A 17,914-nucleotide genomic window follows, 5' to 3' on the forward strand; every position below is an offset into this window, starting at 1 on the left:
GCCAAAACATTGGCTTAATGTAATCTATATCCACAACAGTGGTAAAGGGCATATATGTTAAGGTACCGTCACATTTAGCGACGCTGCAGCGATCTAGACAACAATCCCGATCGCTGCAGCGTCGCTGTGTGGTCGCTGGAGAGCTGTCACACAGACAGTTCTCCAGCGACCAACTATGCGAAGTCCCCTGGTAACCAGGGTAAACATCGGGTTACTAAGCGCAGGGCCGCGCTTAGTAACCCGATGTTTACCCTGGTTACCAGTGTAAATGTAAAAAAAAACCAAACAGTACATACTTACATTCCGGTGTCTGTCCCCCGTCGCTGTGCTTTCCTGCACTGACTGAGCGCCGGCTGGTCCGCTGCGGCGCCTCCCCTGGGTGAGTATAATATAACGTCTTTTTCTCCTTTTTCAGGTAACATCGGGGGCTTATCTACAGCATTACAGAATGCTGCAGATAAGCCCCTGATGCCGGTGGGCTTACCTCACCCGCGATTTTCGGGGTGACAGGTTCCCTTTTAAGGTCAAAATAGGCTGGGTTATGAAGGGGTTAATAGAAACAAGTCACCACTTCTGTATTTCTCACCCACTCCTGGTTTAGGGTATGTGCACACGTCAGGTTTTTTTCCTGACAAAATCCTGAGAATTCTGCCAGAAATTCGCGTTTTTTTCGTGGAATTTGCGCAGATTTTTTGCGGTTTTTTTTTTTTTTTTTTCTGAATGTCATTTTTGCTATGGAATCCGCAAAAAATCCGCAAAAAGATTGAGCATGTCCGTTTTTTTCTGCGGAAAAAAACGCTAACATCTGCACAAAAAATGCGGAATGCATTCTAAAAGATAGGATGCATAATGTTAGCGTTTTTTTACCGGATTTATAGCGTTTTTATTGTGAAATTCCGCAAAAAAAAACGCAAAAAATCCGGACGTGTGCACATACCCTTAGGCTTACAAATACTGAGGTAAAATACTGACCAAATACTGAACGTGTGAATGTGGCCTAAGACTAGGGGCAGGGAACTTGGATTAGTGGCACCACTCCAGCTCTGCACTAAAAATGTACTGTATTAATGAGCCCCCTTAGGTGACCTAAACCTGTGTTTGTGTGATCGCTAGTCCTATGTACTGTTTGAAGCCCAGACACAGCGAATTTCAAAAGAGCTCTGTGATGGCAGGCATGGGGGCTTCAACAGACTCCCTGCTGTCATTGTAAGTCATTAGAGCCTCTGCAGTCACTGTATGCGACTGAGACTTCCGAATCATTTTATCACATGTGGGGATTCTCCGGTGTTGACCGGAAGAGTGGGTGGTCATGTGACCACAAATATTTGATTTCCGGACTTCTGGCCATGTTCAGACTAGACGTGTGTGGCCTCGCTCAATAACCTCTAGCTGGAATATGGCCGGAAGTATAGAAATCACATACTTATGGTCACATGACCACCCACTCTTGTCGTCAACAGCGGAGCAAACCTCACAGCATGACTGCAGACCTTGAGCATAAGACTGGACAACTTCTACAACTGGACTGAGCCTGCAGAATAATGCTGAACTATAATGCGGTCTCAGCCTGTGAGCGCACTCCATCCACCTGCCCCCAACTTGCACTGTACATGTATGACGAATGTCGGGAAGGGGTTAAAGTGATCATGATGCTTGATAATGGATGTGAGTGGGGGCTGATTTTGTGCGTTTTTAGTGGTGAAGCAGCTATTTGATTTTTGTGCTGATTTATTTTTTTTTTTCATTCTATTTAACTTTTTTACCGTTTCACCTGATCCCACTCTGTGACATGAATATTTTTTACTTCGATCGCCAGACTCCTAAACTGCAGGACTTTTGTACTGCAATGCCTGTAATCTCTCCATTCTGCACTGATTCAGCCTGATAGAACCGATTTATAGTTGGGTCGAATAAGCTACCGTAGTCTGGGGTCATCAGATGACCTCGGGGTATCATGGAAACGATCAGCACTCACGAGTAAGATCGCGAGGGAACTATAGTGTTAAAGGAGGTGTTTTTAATCCCTTTTTAATCACTTGGATGTTGCTGTCACTATTGAGAGCTATATACAGCTGTCACCATGGGATTTTCACCCACTGGGGGCGCGTTACATTTAATCCTTGGCACCTTGAGAAAGTGGCGCTGAGAATTAAGGTCCCTTAATGACCACCGTAATAAGACATATTGATGGTCATTTAGGACTGGTGCTTACACATATTACATGTGCTTCTGCCTATTACATGCTAAAAGTCGGTTTCTAGAAGTCTTTACACACGAGTATTATTGGGAACATGTGTTTTTTTTGATAATTTAACTCTTGGTATTTCCTGAATAATATATATTGCGGATTAATCTATCCAGTTGTTTTAGTATACAGGTTTTGGTAACTCGTGGAATAATATTTAATTGCAGATTAATCCATTTAGTTGTGTCAGCACACAGTTGAGTGTGAATTACTGTGTTCAATTAATTGTTTGTCAGGTGTTATTATTCAACACCATTTTTTTAAATACAATTTATTAAAAGTTAAATTTTAACTTATTGGTCCCACCCTGCTTTTCTCACATATTTTGGATCGGTGGTCACAGCTATATCTGCCTATTACATGCTACCATAAATCCACACACTCGCATGTAGAAACACACATTAACATATAAAAATACACTCGTATACACACATAATGATATACACACACACCAGAGTATACAGTCAGATACACTCAATGATATATATACACACACACCAGTGTATGCACTCATATACTTACACAATGATATACACACCAGTGTATACATTCATATACACGCACAATGACCTATGCCCCCAACGAGACACATTTACACACCAACACACATCAGGGTATACACACAATGAGAGAGAATATATATATATATAGTACAGACCAAAAGTTTGGACACACCTTCTCATTTAAAGATTTTTCTGTATTTTCATGACTATGAAAATTGTACATTCACACTGAAGGCATCAAAACTATGAATTAACACATGTGGAATTATATACTTAACAAAAAAGTGTGAATCAGTGAATCAACTGAAATTATGTCTTGTATTCTAGGTTCTTCAAAGTAGCCATCTTTTGCTTTGATGACTGCTTTACACACTCTTGGCATTTTCTTGATGAGCTTCAAGAGGTAGTCACCGGGAATGGTTGTCACTTCACAGGTGTGCCCTGTCAGGTTTAATAAGTGGGATTTCTTGCCTTATAAATGGGGTTGGGACCATCAGGTGTGTTGTGCAGAAGTCTGGTGGATACACAGCTGATAGTCCTACTGAATAGCCTGTTAGAATTTGTATTATGGCAAGAAAAAAGCAGCTAAGTAAAGAAAAACAAGTGGCTATCATTACTTTAAAGGGAACCTGTCACCCCGTTTTTTCAGTAGGAGCTAAAAATACCGTTAAATAGGGCCTGAGCTGTGCATTACAATAGGGTATTTTTTGTCCCCCGATTCCCTACCTATGCTGCCGAAATACCTTACAAAAGTGGCCTTTTTTGCCTGTCAATCAGGCTGGTCAGGTCGGATGGGCGTGGTCACAGCGCTGTTTCTTCCCCCACATCTTGCTTATGTTCCCGTTGGTGCCGTAGTGCTTCTCGCATGCGCAAGTGCCGAATGCACAGCTGTAGAAAAAGAGCGCGCTCGCCGCTATTCAGCGGTTTCTCGGTGGGCGCGGCCATCTTCCTGAGGCCGCACGTGCGCAGATGGAGTCTCCTGCTTCCCGGGGCTTCAAGAAAATGGCCGCGGGGTGCCGCACGTGCGCAGATGGACATCGCGGCGGCCATTTTCCTGAAGCCGAGATTCGAACTACTGATGAGTCATCTTCATCACCGCACTTCTCATGATGTTGCCTCATTCGCGCCACCAGGCCTTGCATCTCTTTGTTGCATCGTTTGCATTTTGCACGCATGCCTGCCTTACCGATAGGCGAAGGAGCTTCATTAAAATATTCCCAAACTGGGTCTCTTTTACGGCCTGCTGCCATTATAAGGAAATAATGTAATAAACCTCAGATCGTACACACAAACAGATCCAGACTTGTCTGTCTGTGGCTATGCTGCAGTATTGTGCTCAAAGTTTCACTTTCATTTTCTTGTCTGCTTGCCCTTCCTCCTCCTCACACTTAGATTCACATTCTTCTTGTGTTGTGCAGATCTATTCCACTCCAAACAATCAGAAACATATTGTCTAACTTCTTGGACTTGGCACTGAAGGGGTTGATTCTGTATTCATAGGTTTGTAGAACAATAGGATTAAGGTCTTTTTCTCAACTCTGTTCATGTTGTAACATTTTTGCCGTGAAAAAGAGGCTGGGACCTCTGCGGAGTCAAATTCTGTTTTGTTAACTGCGTAAGTAAAGCGAGCGTCTGTGATAATATAGGAGAGAAACTGCCCACTAATCCTACAGAAACCTTTGGAAGAGCATGGCATTGTGAATGTTACACATATACAGCCTTTATTCTACTGAGTTAAACAACTCGGCTTTATCTCATGATGGAAGAACCTTTGGATGGTAAAATATTTTCCTCAAAAAGCTGTTTATTGAAAAAAATCCGATTTAAATAAAAAAAATCCGATTTAAATAAAAAAAATCCGCTTTTTTTTTTTTTTTTTTTTTTTTTTTACATTGATTTTTATCCACCCTGGAAGAAGGTCCTGTGGACTGATGAAACCAAGATTGAGTTGTTTGGTTATACAAATAGGCGTTATGCATGGCAGCCAAAAAACACAGCATTCCAAGAAAAACACTTGCTACCCACAGTAAAATTTGGTGGAGGTTCCATCATTTTTTGGGGCTGTGTGGCCAATGCCAGCACCGGGAATCTTGTTAAAGTTGAGGGACACATGGATTCCTCTCAGTATCAGCAGATTCTTGACAATAATGTTCATGAATCCGTGACAAAGTTGAAGTTACGCAGGGAATGGATCTTTCAGCAAGACAATGATCCAAAACACTGCTCCAAATCTACTCAGGCATTCATGCAGAGGAACAATTACACTGTTCTGGAATGGCCATCCCAGTCCCCAGACCTGAATATCATTGAACATCTGTGGGATCATTTGAAGAGTGCTGTCCATGCTTGGCGACCATCAAACTTAACTGAACAGGAATTGTTTTGTAAAGAGGAATGGTCAAAAATACCTTCATCCAGGATCCAGGAACTCATAAGCTACAGGAAATGACTAGAGGCTGTTATTTTTGCATAAGGAGGATCTACTAAATATTAATGTCACTTTTCTGGTGGGGTGCCCATACTTATGGACCTGACAAATTTTGTTTGAATGCAGATTGCACATTTTCTGTTAGTACAATAAACCTCATTTCAAGGCAGAAACATTACTGTGTCCAACAGTTATTAGATATATGAATCTGAAAAAGCTGTTGCAAAAAAACCAATTTTTATAAAACATTAAGCTTAAGATTAATAGTGGTGCCCAAACTTTTTCATATAACTGTATAATATCAAAAATACATTCCAGAAAATCACATTGTATAAATTATATAAATGTATTTATATTTTGAAGTGAGAAATAAGTATTTGATTACCTACCAACCAATAAGAGTTCTGGCTCCTACAGACCAGTTGCACACTCCTAATCAACTCGTTACCGGCATTAAAGACAGCTGTATTACAATAGTCACCTTTATAAAAGACTCCTGTCCACAGATTCAATTAATCAGTCAGACTCTAACCTCTACAACATGGGCAAGACCAAAGAGCTTTATAAGGATGTCAGGGACAAGATCATAGACCTGCACAAAGCTGGAATGGGCTACAAAATCATAAGTAAGACGCTGGGTGAGAAGGAGACAACTGTTTCACTTCATGGGGTATGAGAGATCAGCCTAAAACTACACGGGGGGGAACTTGTTAATGACCTCAAGGCAGCTGGGACCACAGTCACCAAGAAAACCATTGGTAACACATTACGCCGCAAAAGGTTTAAAATCCTGCAGTGCCCGCAAGGTCCCCCTTCTCAAGAAGGCACATGTGCAGGCCCATCTGAAGCTTGCTTGCGAACACCTGGATGATTCTGTGAGTTATTGGGAGAAAGTGCTGTGGTCAGATGAGACAAACATTGAGTCCTTTAGCATTAATTAAACTCGCCTTGTTTGGAAGAAGAGAAATGCCGCCTATGACCCAAAGAAACAGTCCCCACTGTCAAGAATGTATGTGGAAACATTATGTTTTGGGGGTGTTTCTCTGTTAAGGGCACAGGACTACTTCACCGCATCAATGGGAGAATGGATGGAGCCATGTACCGTAAAATCCTGAGTGACACACTCCTTCCTTCCACCAGGACATTAAAAATGGGTCATGGCTGGGTTTCCTGCAAGACAATGACCCAAAACACAGCCAATGCAACAAAGGAGTGGCTCAAAAGGAAGCACATTAAGGTCATGGCGTGGCCTAGCCAGTCTTCAGACCTTAATCCCATAGAAAACTTATGGAGGGAGTTAAAGCTCCGAGTTGCCAAGCGACCGCCTCATAATCTTAATGATTTAGAGATGATCTGCAAAGAGGAGTGGACCAAAATTCCTCTTGACATGTGCGCTAACCTCATCAACTACAAAAAAAAGTTTGACTGCTGTGCTTGCCAACAAGGGTTTTGCCACCAAGTATAAAGTCTTGTTTAGCAGAAGGATCAAATGTTTATTTCTCACTGCAAAATTCAAATACATTTATATACCGTATATACTCGTGTATAAGCCTAGTTACTTTGTCGCCTCATTGGGGGACACAGGACCATGGGTGTTATGCTGCTGTCCACTAAGAGGTGACACTATGCATAATCTGAAAAAGATTAACCGCGGCTCCTCCTCTGCAGTATACACCCCTGGACGGCGTCGGCCTTCTCCAGTTTTTGCTTAGTGTCGCATAGGAGGCACATCTAAGATTTTTTACTCCGTTTTTTTTTCTGATGGATTACAGATGAAGAAAAGTGGGTCTCCTGTGAGACTCCCGGCATCGCTCCTTCCTCGGCCCCCTATTACGGGGTGCCCGGTTGAAGTTGAGATGGCTTTTTCCCCATGTCGCTCCTTCCCCAGTCCCTCGGGTGCTGGTTCGAAGTCGAGACCCCCCCCCCCCCCCTCCTTCCCCAATTCCTTTTGGTTTCTGGGTTGAGGTCGAGGCGAGGATAAAGCCCCCTGAAGGTCATAGCAGCACCCTCCCAAATCCCCCTCTGGGGGCATTAGGTTGAGACGCCTCAGGTAGGGCCTGTACAGGCAGCACTCTGCAGCTCCCAGCAATGGGCCAGCACACTGCGCCTGCATCCAGGGACCCCAGCCCAGCTGCGGGCTTCTGTCAGGGCCGGGGGGAGTGCAGGCAGGCATGGCACAATAGAGACACAGGGCTCCCTGCGCCCCTGTATCTGCGGCAGCACCAGCTCTATACTGCCTCAGGGGGACCCCTCACAGGGCCCCCCTTCCGCTTATAGCCCCACCGCTATCCTGCCTTTAAATCCGGGGAAGGTCTGGTTCAGATCCGACCCCCTCCCAGACTTCCGCGCCGGCCTGGAGACTTTTGGGCATCAGGCATCTAATTTAGGCCGCAGCTTTGGTCTAGCTGATTCCGCCTCCTCTCTGCCCCCCGGATGACAAAGATGACACTCTACATTGTCATAGAGGGGGCGGATCGAGACAGAAAGGGCGCGTTTTTACACAGATTTGCCGCCTTTTTCCTCGACTCTTCGCCCCCTTCTCCTCGGCAGCCATTTCTACTGCAGCAAGGATTAACCCTGCATCTCTCGGTCAGCAGGACCAGGCCAGCCAGTCTCCGGGGGGCACAGGACTGTGGTTCTTCGGCGCTGGTCCTAGGGGCAAACTGGTGGGGTAAGATCAGAGCTGGGTTGTTTTTCTTGACTGTGAATCTATATTCCCTATAAGGCTCCCCTATAGGTTCCTCTGCATAGCTACCCCTGTAAGGTCCTCTGCATAGCCAGTCCTTCTGCACTCTGCACCATGCTGGGCTCTAGGTCCAAGAGAACCAGGCAGGACTGCTATTATGCATTCTGCACAGCCTGCGGGACCGCTCTCCCCAGTGGCAGCACGTACCCGCACTGACAGGACTGCACTCAGACTACTGTGTCAGAGCCCCAAGAAGCCCCTGCCAATGCTTCGGTGTCTAATGCCAGGCCAGAATGGGTCACTCAGATGTCGCAATCTATGACGCAGTCCATAGATAATCTAACCTCCACATTGCTTCAGGCTCTGCAAAGTCATGCCTCGGCTATGACCGTTACCCAGCAAAGGGAGAGCTAGACTCAGGGACAGGACGACCCTGGCACATCCACGTCTAGATCAGGACGCAAGTGGACCCATAGGTCAAGTCCATCTGCGTCATCTCCTCCAAGGGAGAGACACCGTAGTTCCAGGTCATCTAGACCGTCCCCTTCCCCAGGAGCAGACAATGCAGATCTCCGCAATCCCCGACCAGAGATGGCCTCTGCCCCAGCTCACCAGCAGGGGATGCCTCAGTGATACACAGGATTCGGAAGGCATCTGTGACTCCGACTCAGACAAGGAAACGGAAGGGTCCCTGATCCCAATCCCCAACTTCTCCAACTGAAACCTAAATGCTCTTACAAGAAGCGTAACCAAACTCAATTCCGATCCTTTCTGAATTCTTTGGGCTGGTCCGTCTTGCGTCCAGCACAAAATCGTAAGCGTTCCCCACGCAGGGACATCTAACGATCGTCGCAAAGGTCGGACAAGACCTGGCAGTCAAAAGCAGGCCAGTCTAAGCCCAGAGGAGGAAAATCTAATACTTTCTCCTCATCATGACTCACGGACTCCGGAAGACACCACACCCGTAGGCGGCCGACTTTTGCTCTTTCATCAAGTCTGGCTGCCTATTACAGAAGACAGGTGGGTCAGGGAACTAATGTCTTCCAGATACAAGATAGAGTTCACCTCCAACCCACCAGACCGATTCTTCCTCTGTCCCCCCAAAACCACCAGCCAAGGCTCGTGCCTTCCGACAAGCGGTCTCCTTGCTTGTTCAAGCAGGGGTCATAGTACCGGTACCCACGGCCGAGCGCTTCTGAGGGTTCTACTCCAATCTATTCGTAGTCCCCAAGAAAGGAGGCAGAGTGCGGCCCATACTGGACCTAAAACAACTCAACAAATATGAGATCAGAGATTTCTCAGGTTCGCAATCGACCAGGACCACTACCTGTTCGTGGCTCTCCCGTTCAGACTCGACACGGCTCCCAGAGTGTTTACTAAAGTCATGGCAGCCATCATGGACGTCCTGTACTCCGGAGGCATAGTAGTCGTTCCATACTTGGACAATCTACTCATCAAGGCTCCCACCTTCAAGGACTGCAAGCTCAGCGTCTCAATCACAATCGACAGTCGCATGGGCTGGTTAGTCAACCTACAATAGTCATCACCAACCCCGAGTCAGTCTTTGACCTTCCTGGGAATGCTATTCAACACCTCCAGGGGTCTAGTGCTCCTTTCCCAAGGACAAGGCACTGGCTCTCCGCCTAGGAGTTCACACCCTCCTCCGCAAACCCCCTCGATCTCTCTGGTTTGCCATGAGAGTCCTCGGCAGGATGGGGGCAGCAATAGAAGCCGTCCCATGTGGCCAGTTTTGCCTCGGGCCTCTCCAACTAGCCATCCTCAAGTCCTGGGACAAGAACCCTTTCTCTCTCTCGACAGGGAGTTCCGGCTAACGTTGTCAGCCAAGAGGTCCCTGCACTCCCTGCTCAAGCCAACCTCGCTAGCAAAGGGAAATCCTTTCCCACAGGTCAATGGAAGGTTCTGACCACCGATGCGAGCCTGACGGGTTGGGATGCAATGCACCTACACCAATGGGCAAGTGGTCCCCAGTGGAAGCGACCATGCCCATCAACATCCTGGAAATTCATGCCATCCTCCTGGCATTGAGGGCCTTCCATCACTTACTGGCAGCCTCTCACATCAGAATACAGTCAGCCAATGCCACGGCTGTGGCATATGTGAATCACCAAGGGGAAACCCGCAGTACCAGGCGATGTGAGAACTGTTACATATCCTCCACTGGGGGGAGGGCACAGGGTCGGTTCTCTCGGCGGTCCACATTCCAGGTGTGGACAACTGGGAAGCAGACTTCCTCAGCCGACAAGGAATGGACTCGGGAGATTGGTTTCTTCTCCATCCCGAAATTTTTTGCCAGATCTGCCATCGCTGGGGGACCCTGGATGTGGACCTAATGGCATCCCACTTCAATGCCAAGGTCTCCAACTTCATGGCCAGAACATGCGATCCGCAGTCGCTCGGAGCTGACGCTCTGCTTCAGGACTGGACCCAGTTCCAGCTTCAGTACATTTTTTTTCCACCTCTCACGCTGATATCCAGGCTGGTGAGGAAGATCAAGCAAGAGGGAGTTCCAACCATTCTAATCGCACCGGACTGGCCCAAACGTACATGGTACGCCGACATTATACAACTTACAGCAGACGCCCCCTGGCGTCTCCCCGACTGCCCCGATCTTCCATCACAAGGCCCGTTCTACCACCAGAAATCAGGGGCTCTCAATTTGACGGCGTGGCCCTTGAGACCTGGGTTCTAACCCAGGCAGGGCTCTTGCCGGACGTCAGTGGAAACATTATCAGGGCACGGAAGCCAGCCTCTGCCAAGATTTATTACCATACCTGGAAAGCTTTCTTTACCTGGTGCGAATCTCGTGGCCAGACCCCATTCCCTTATTCCCTACCCAAAGTACTTGGTTTTCTCTAATCGGGTCTGGAGGCCAGGCTGTCCCTGGGCTCGCTTAAGAGCCAGGTGTCAGCCCTCCCAGTGCTTTTTCAAAGACGCATTGCAACCAAGCCGCAAGTAAGGACTTTTCTTCAGGGGGTTTTCTGATTGGTTTCCCCCTACAGACGACCACTAGATACGTGGGACCGCAGCCTGATCCTGACAGCATTGCAGGAGCCACCCTTCGAACCCCTTAAGGAGGTCCCGCTCCGCCTTCTGTCCTAGAAGGTGGTTTTCCTGGTGGCAATCACCTCGCTACGCAGTGTCTGAACTGACAGCACTCTCCTGCAGACGGCCCTTCCTTGCCTTTCACTAGGACAAGGTAGTTCTCCGTATAGTCCCATCCTTCCTTCCGAAGGTTGTGTCCCACGTCCACCACTGCCATCCCTTTGTCCGGTCCCGGTTAATAGAGTGTAGAAGGCTCTGCATACGCTTGACCTTGTTAGGGCATTGTGTAGATTTGTGTCTAGGACTGCGTCCTTCCGGAGGTCTGATTCTCTTTTCCTTCTTCCGGAAGGCGGCCGCAAGGGTCTGCCAGCTTCCAAAGCTACCCTTGCCAGGTGGATCAAATCCACCATACAAGAGGCCTACCACCTTAAGAATTCTCCTCTTTCAGACGGTATTATGGCACTCTACACGGGCGGTAGGGGCCTCCTGGGCCATTCTGCACCAGGCTTCGGCACAACAAGTCTGTAAGGCGGCCACTTGGACTAGCCTACACACGTTTACTAAACACTACAGGGTTTATACCCAGTCTTCAGCGTACGCGAGCCTGGGTAGATGTGTTCTGCAGGCGGCAGTGCCCCAAGTGTAGGGGCCTGTCTGCACAATATTCGTCCATTGCCTCCCACCCAGGGACTGCTTTGGGACATCCCATGGTCCTGTGTCCCCCAATGAGGCGACAGAGTAAAGGAGATTTTTGTGTACTCACCGTAAAATCTCTTTCTCTTAGCCTCTAATTGGGGGACACAGCTCCCACCCTGTTGCCCTTCCGGGCCGTTATTACTATTGAGTTCTCATATTATTTGCTTGAGCTCGTACATAGTTGCCTTCTTATAGGCATGGTTATGTTATTCATGTTACGTTCCTCCTACTGCTTTTGCACAAAACTGGAGAAGGCTGACGCCGTCCAGAGGTGTATACTGCAGAGGAGGAGCCACGGTTAATCTTTTTCAGATTATGCATAGTGTCGCCTCCTAGTGGACAGCAGCATAACACCCATGGTCCTGTGTCCCCCAATTAGAGGCTAAAGGAAAGAGATTTTACGGTATCTCCTTTTTTCAGCAAATTTTTTTGTGTGCTGAAAATAACCACTTCGGCTTATACACAAGTCATTGTCCCAGTTTATGGAGGGGGAGTGACGGAGCAGAGGGTCACAGGAGGCAGGAGCCAACTGCTGCGACTAAAGCCTATGCCCACTGCTAAAGAGAAATGTTATTCATTTCTCTTATAAGCGCGGGCACAGTTCTAGACGCAGCTGCCGGCTTCCAGCAGCTGCCGGGCTCCCTCGGGTGCGTTCTCTTTAAGGTAATGAATATTCACTTCTCTCCACTCCTACAGTATAGGCTGGAGAGAGGTGACTATTCATTCCCTTAATGAGCGGGAATATGTGATCGCACGGCCGCCGGAGCTGCAGGAAGCCGGAAGGAGATTCTGCGAGGGCACGAAGGGAATGTGTGGGATTTTTTGTTTTGTTTTTTATATGCTTTTCTCATGGGAGCCAGACATACAAGTATGGGGATGAGGAGCCATGCATACAAGGCTGGGATTAAAGAGCCATGCATACAAGGATGGGAATAAGGAACCGTGCAGACAAGGATGGGGAATGAGGAGCCGTGCAGACAAGGATGGGGAATGAGGAGCCGTGCAGACAAGGATGGGGAATGAGGAGCCGTGCAGACAAGGATGGGGAATGAGGAGCCGTGCAGACAAGGATGGGGAATGAGGAGCCGTGCAGACAAGAATGGGGAATGAGGAGCCGTGCAGACAAGGATGGGGAATAAGGAGCCGTGCAGACAAATTGGGGATGAGGAGCCACACAGACAAGGATGGGGATGAGGAGCCACGCATACCAGGATATGGGGATGAGGGGACAATGCATACCAGGCTTATACTCGAGTCAATACAATTTCCCAGTTTTTCGAGGCAAAATTGGGTGCCTCGGGTTGACGTATATACGGTAATTTATACAATGTGATTTTCTGGATTTTATTTTTGATATTCTATCTCTCAATGTTAAAATTAACCTACCCTTAAAATTATAGATTGTTCATGTCTTTGTCAATGGGCAAACTGACAAAATCAGCAAGGGATCAAATGCTTATTTCCTTCACTGTATATGGCAATATTTATTATATAACAATCATGGACTAGTGTACAGTTCAGTACTTACCCATGATGGCAGTGATTGCTGTGCCCTTAACACTACCCTGACCCGCTTCAATGCATTGGTAACCTATTAAATTGTCAGGGGACAGGAGCAGAATTGGGGAAATTATCAGACATTGTATATAAATCCATTTAAACTCAAAATAACTTATAAATCGCACAAAATTAAATATTTCATTTTTGGATATTGAGCTACAGATTGAGGAAGATGGGCTGATTCACATAGATTTATTTAGATAAATACTCACTGCTACATACTCCTTTTAGCCAGCACATCTTCTACTGTAAGAGCTAAAAAAAAAACCCTGAACTAAATAAAGTGTACAAATCCCTGACCCCCATCAATTATTATTATGCTTTTTTTTTTTTTTTTGACTGCGTCGCTTTATTACAGAGATAGTCACATTAGTTGCTTTTGAAGCACAATATGTGTAATCTCTACTTGTAGTGCAATGGGGGGGAAGGGGTGCATGTCTTAGGCTGATAGATTAGCTTCTGTGCTGTGATTGGCAGAGACAGGGGGAGTTGAAAGAACATGTCCGTATAGAAGACTCTAAAGAAATCTCTGCTTGTAGAGCAAGAAGAAATTTCACATACTGCTTTTGAAAAGCAACAAATGTGAATATCTTTGCAGTCGCACAATGCAACTTAAAATGCAAAAAAAACAAAAAGCTGTAGAATCAGTTGAGCGCAGGTGTTTTTTTTTTATTTTTTATTTTTTACAAGGTATTTAACTCCGATTTCTTTTTGAGGAATTGACAGGTCCTCTTTGAATAGTTAAATCAAAAGGCAAACCTTATTTCAAGAGCGTGGCAAGTGGAACAAGGCGAGATATGCTATCAAAAGCTTTTTCGATGTCAAGGGATAGCAAAGTGAGAGGTGATTTTGATATATTGAATGGCCTATTAATAAATTACTCCTAATAGATATTAATTAATACAATGTGTAGTATATTAATATTTTCTTACAATTGACACGACATAATAAAATAAAAGAATATGAAAACAAAGGCGGATGGCGAATTGGATACAATGCATTAGGCCATGTTCACACTATGCGGTTTTTACTGCGGAACCGCGGCGATTTTGCCGCTGCGGGTCCGCAGCTGTTTTCCATGCAGGGTACAGTACAATGTTACCCTATGGAAAACAAAAACCGCAGTGCACATGATGCGGAAAAACCCGAAAAAAACCGCGCTGAATTGCTGCGGAAAAAAAGGACCATGTCACTTCTTTGTGCAGAATCGCAGCGATTCTGCACCCATAGAAATGCATCGATCCGCTTACTTCCCGCATGGGGCTGTGCTCACCATGCGGGAAGTAATGCGGATAATGTGCGGGTTATACCCGGGGTGGAGGAGAGGAGACTCTCCTCCAGGCCCCGGGAACCATATTTGTGTTAAAAAAAAAAAGAATTAAAATAAAAAATCATGATATACTCACCTCTGAAGTCTCAGCGCTGCACGCGGCCGTCCGGTCTCAGGTTTGCTATGCGACCAGGACCTTCGGTGACGTCGCGGTCACATGACCGTGACGTCACCGAAGGTCCTGGTCGCACAGCATCTTTGGAACCGGACCGCCGCCTGCAGCGCCGAGAAGATCGGGACGTCAGAGGGTGAGTATATCATCATGATTTTATTATTTTTAACATTACTATTGATGCTGCATATTGCTGCATATGCAGCATCAATAGTAGGGGTAAATCCCGCAGCGGAACCCGCAGGACAAACCGCGATAAATCTGCAGGGATAACCGCAGCGGGTTTGCCCTACAGATTTATCAAATCCGCTGCGGGAGAACCCGCAGGATAAAAAGGAACGTGTGAATGTGGCCTTACTGTGATGAAACACCAGATAGCAGCATAGTTGTTGTATCAATATCTACATAAGAAAAGCTAAAAATCTAGGAGGCAGTGTAATGTAATACTGTAAAAAAAAAAAAACCAGCCCAATATGAGTTTGTAATCATGAAATGCATAAGTCTGTTACTGTTTTGTCATTAATGTTTGTTTAAAGCAGAACTGTATCTCATTTAATAGGAAAAAAATCATAAACCATATTTCTTTGTACGTATTAAGTTGTCTTGTTTGATGTTTTTTTTTTTTGTTTTTTTTTTTTACAAATTGTTGTATGAATGTACAGAGTTAAACAGAAATGTATAAGGTATCATAATGACAATGTTTATTCCAGTGCTAATTACTGATTACAACAATATCAATGTCTTTATTTTGGTGAAAATCTTTCATAAAAATGGTTACATAAAATAATGAGAAGCACTAAAAATGTCTGGTAAGAGTAAAAAGCATTCTTGAAGCAGAAGGTTTTGGTGCTCCGTGTCTTTAACATTATCTCTCCTCTCATTTTATTTTGAAGGTATGGGGCAAAATGACCCATCTTCCCACAAGTCCAACATCGGCAACTGTAAGCATTACCGTAGTTATTTATTTTTATTATTATTTTTTTTTTACCTTAAAGTGAGGGCAGGGAATTAGTTAAAGTGAATTAAATTTTGGGCATATTTTCATAATTGTTAAAATTGGTTCAACCAGGGCCATTGGACATAGTCAAATTTGTAAGTTACCGTATGTCAATTCTTTGTACGCTATATACAGCGGGGAAAATAAGTATTTGATACCCTGCCGATTTAGCAAGTTTTCCCACCTACAAAGACTGGAGAGGTCTGTAATTTTTATTGTATGTACACTTCAACTGTGAGAGACAGAATCTAAAAAAAAAAAATCCAGAAAATCACATTGTATGATTTTTACTTATTTAATTTGCTTTTTATTGCATGAAATAAGTATTTGATACAATATAAAATCAGAACTTAATATTTTGGTACAGAAACCTTTGTTTGCAATTACAGAGCTTAGATGTTTCCTGTAATTCTTGACCAAGTTTGCACACACTGCAACAAGGATTTTGGCCCACACCTCCATACAGATCTTCTCCAGATCTTTCAGGTTTTGGGTCTGTCACTGTGCAACATTGAGATTTAGCTCCCTCCAAAGATTTTCTATTTTGTTTAAATCTGGAGACTGGCCAGGCCACTCCAGGACGTTTAAATACTTCTTACGGAGCCACTCCATAGTTGTCCTGGCTGTGTGTTTTGTCATCTTCAATGCTTTTACTGAGGGGAGAAGGTTGTTGGCCAAAATCTCGTGATACATGACCCAATCCATCCTCCCTTCAATGCAGTGCAGTCGTTCTGTCTCCTTATCAGAAAAGCACCCCCAAAGTATGATGTTTCCCCCACCATGCTTCACGGTTGGGACAGTATTTTTGGGGTTATACTCATCCTTCTTCTTCCTCCAAACTCGGTGAGTGGAGTTGATACCAAAAAGTTCCATTTTGAGCTCATTTGATCACATGACCTTCTCCCATGGTTACTCTGAATCGTCCAGATGGTGTTACGAGTATGTCACACCAACCTGGGAATTCTGGGGGTAGAAGATCACTGTGTGTTGTGAATTGCAGGTCTTCCATTTTTCCTGTTTTGTCTGAATCCCATATTAAATTAATTTGGTTTCCTTTGGTGCTGAAGAGGTTAACGACTCTTTTTATGCTGGTCAGAAACATGCAACTCCATTTCAGCTGCTTCTGATCTGGTTGTTAACTCTTCCTATAAAACCTGGCCAGATCCTCTCTGTCTTGCCAGTGAAAGCGCTGCTTCCTTGCACTGAGGAGACGCTGTGCTGAATAGGAGTTCCTTCAACCTCTCACTCTCAATAGGTGTCTTCCCCTCATCCTTGCTCATCCAATGCTAAATGCATTTGTTGCTTTGTATTTCTTACTGCTGTCCAACCATGCTGGGGTCACAGGAGATATTATTGTGTTCAAGGTGTTAGAGCATGTGTTTGCAGCCAGGTCTAGTGCCTTTGATCTTGTAACCTCCCCCGGGGTGTTGGCCAATTGCTAATTTATCCCAAATAAGGACCCACAATCCCTCTCACCTGTTCCTTTAGTCAGTCCTATAAATTTAGTAGCATCTTAAGGGGTGCACGTGTGTGGGGTCAGGCACGCGCATCCCTGCAGCAAAGCATCACGGCAGCTAAGCATACAGACGCCGCAGTTATTTCAACGGCAGTTAGTCACGGCAGGAGTCAGGACCCCACTCTATGTTCTGTTTCTTCTGGGTGTGTCTTCCGAGTAAGCACTTCTTATTACTTGGATCTAGCTTTTCTATTAACCCCTCTTACTTCTTTGCCATGTTTACCTGTGCCCCTACATTGTTTGCTCCACTAGTCCTCTCTCTCCTTCGCTATCACAAATCCCAGCACTCCCTAACCTAATAATCATCTCCCCTTCCCTCTTACCTCCCCACCTGTCCTCCCCTGCTGACCTGCTCCTCAACCTCAAATCTGTCCAACAAACACATAAAACAAGTCGGCCACTCTTTCTCCCACCTGCTCTCTCTCTCTCTCCTTCTCCTCACTGCTGGAGACATATCTCCCATCCCTGGACCCCCACATCTCATACCTCCCATTACTACTCCCCCTATCACTCCCTATCCAACATGAACTTCCGCAATCTTTCCAACATAAAACCCGTGTCCCTGACGCCCACCCCCCTGCTCCCCCTCTCTGGAGCACTCTGGAATGCCCGCTCAATCTGCAATAACCTTCATGTGATTCACGACCTTTTTCTCTCCCGCAATCTTACCTTCCTTGGCCTCACAGAAACATGGCTAACACCCTCTGACACCGCCTCCCCTGCTGCGCTGTTACGGAGGCCTCCACTTCACCCACACCCCTCGCCCTGGCAACAAACA

The 17,914-nt window shown here is 45.8% G+C and overlaps 1 protein-coding gene across 2 annotated transcripts in view; it reads left to right on the forward strand.

Moving 5' to 3' along the window:
* Nucleotides 1–17,914, forward strand: part of UNK (unk zinc finger) — a 110,445-nt gene that overhangs the window by 58,281 nt on the left and 34,250 nt on the right. For both annotated transcript variants that reach the window (XM_069752046.1, XM_069752047.1), the window contains exon 9: nt 15,517–15,564. In XM_069752046.1, coding sequence (XP_069608147.1) covers nt 15,517–15,564 — 48 coding nt within the window. The remainder of the gene's footprint in view (nt 1–15,516; nt 15,565–17,914) is intronic.

Source organism: Ranitomeya imitator, chromosome 2 (assembly GCF_032444005.1).
Source record: "Ranitomeya imitator isolate aRanImi1 chromosome 2, aRanImi1.pri, whole genome shotgun sequence".
NCBI classification, from domain to species: domain Eukaryota; kingdom Metazoa; phylum Chordata; class Amphibia; order Anura; family Dendrobatidae; genus Ranitomeya; species Ranitomeya imitator.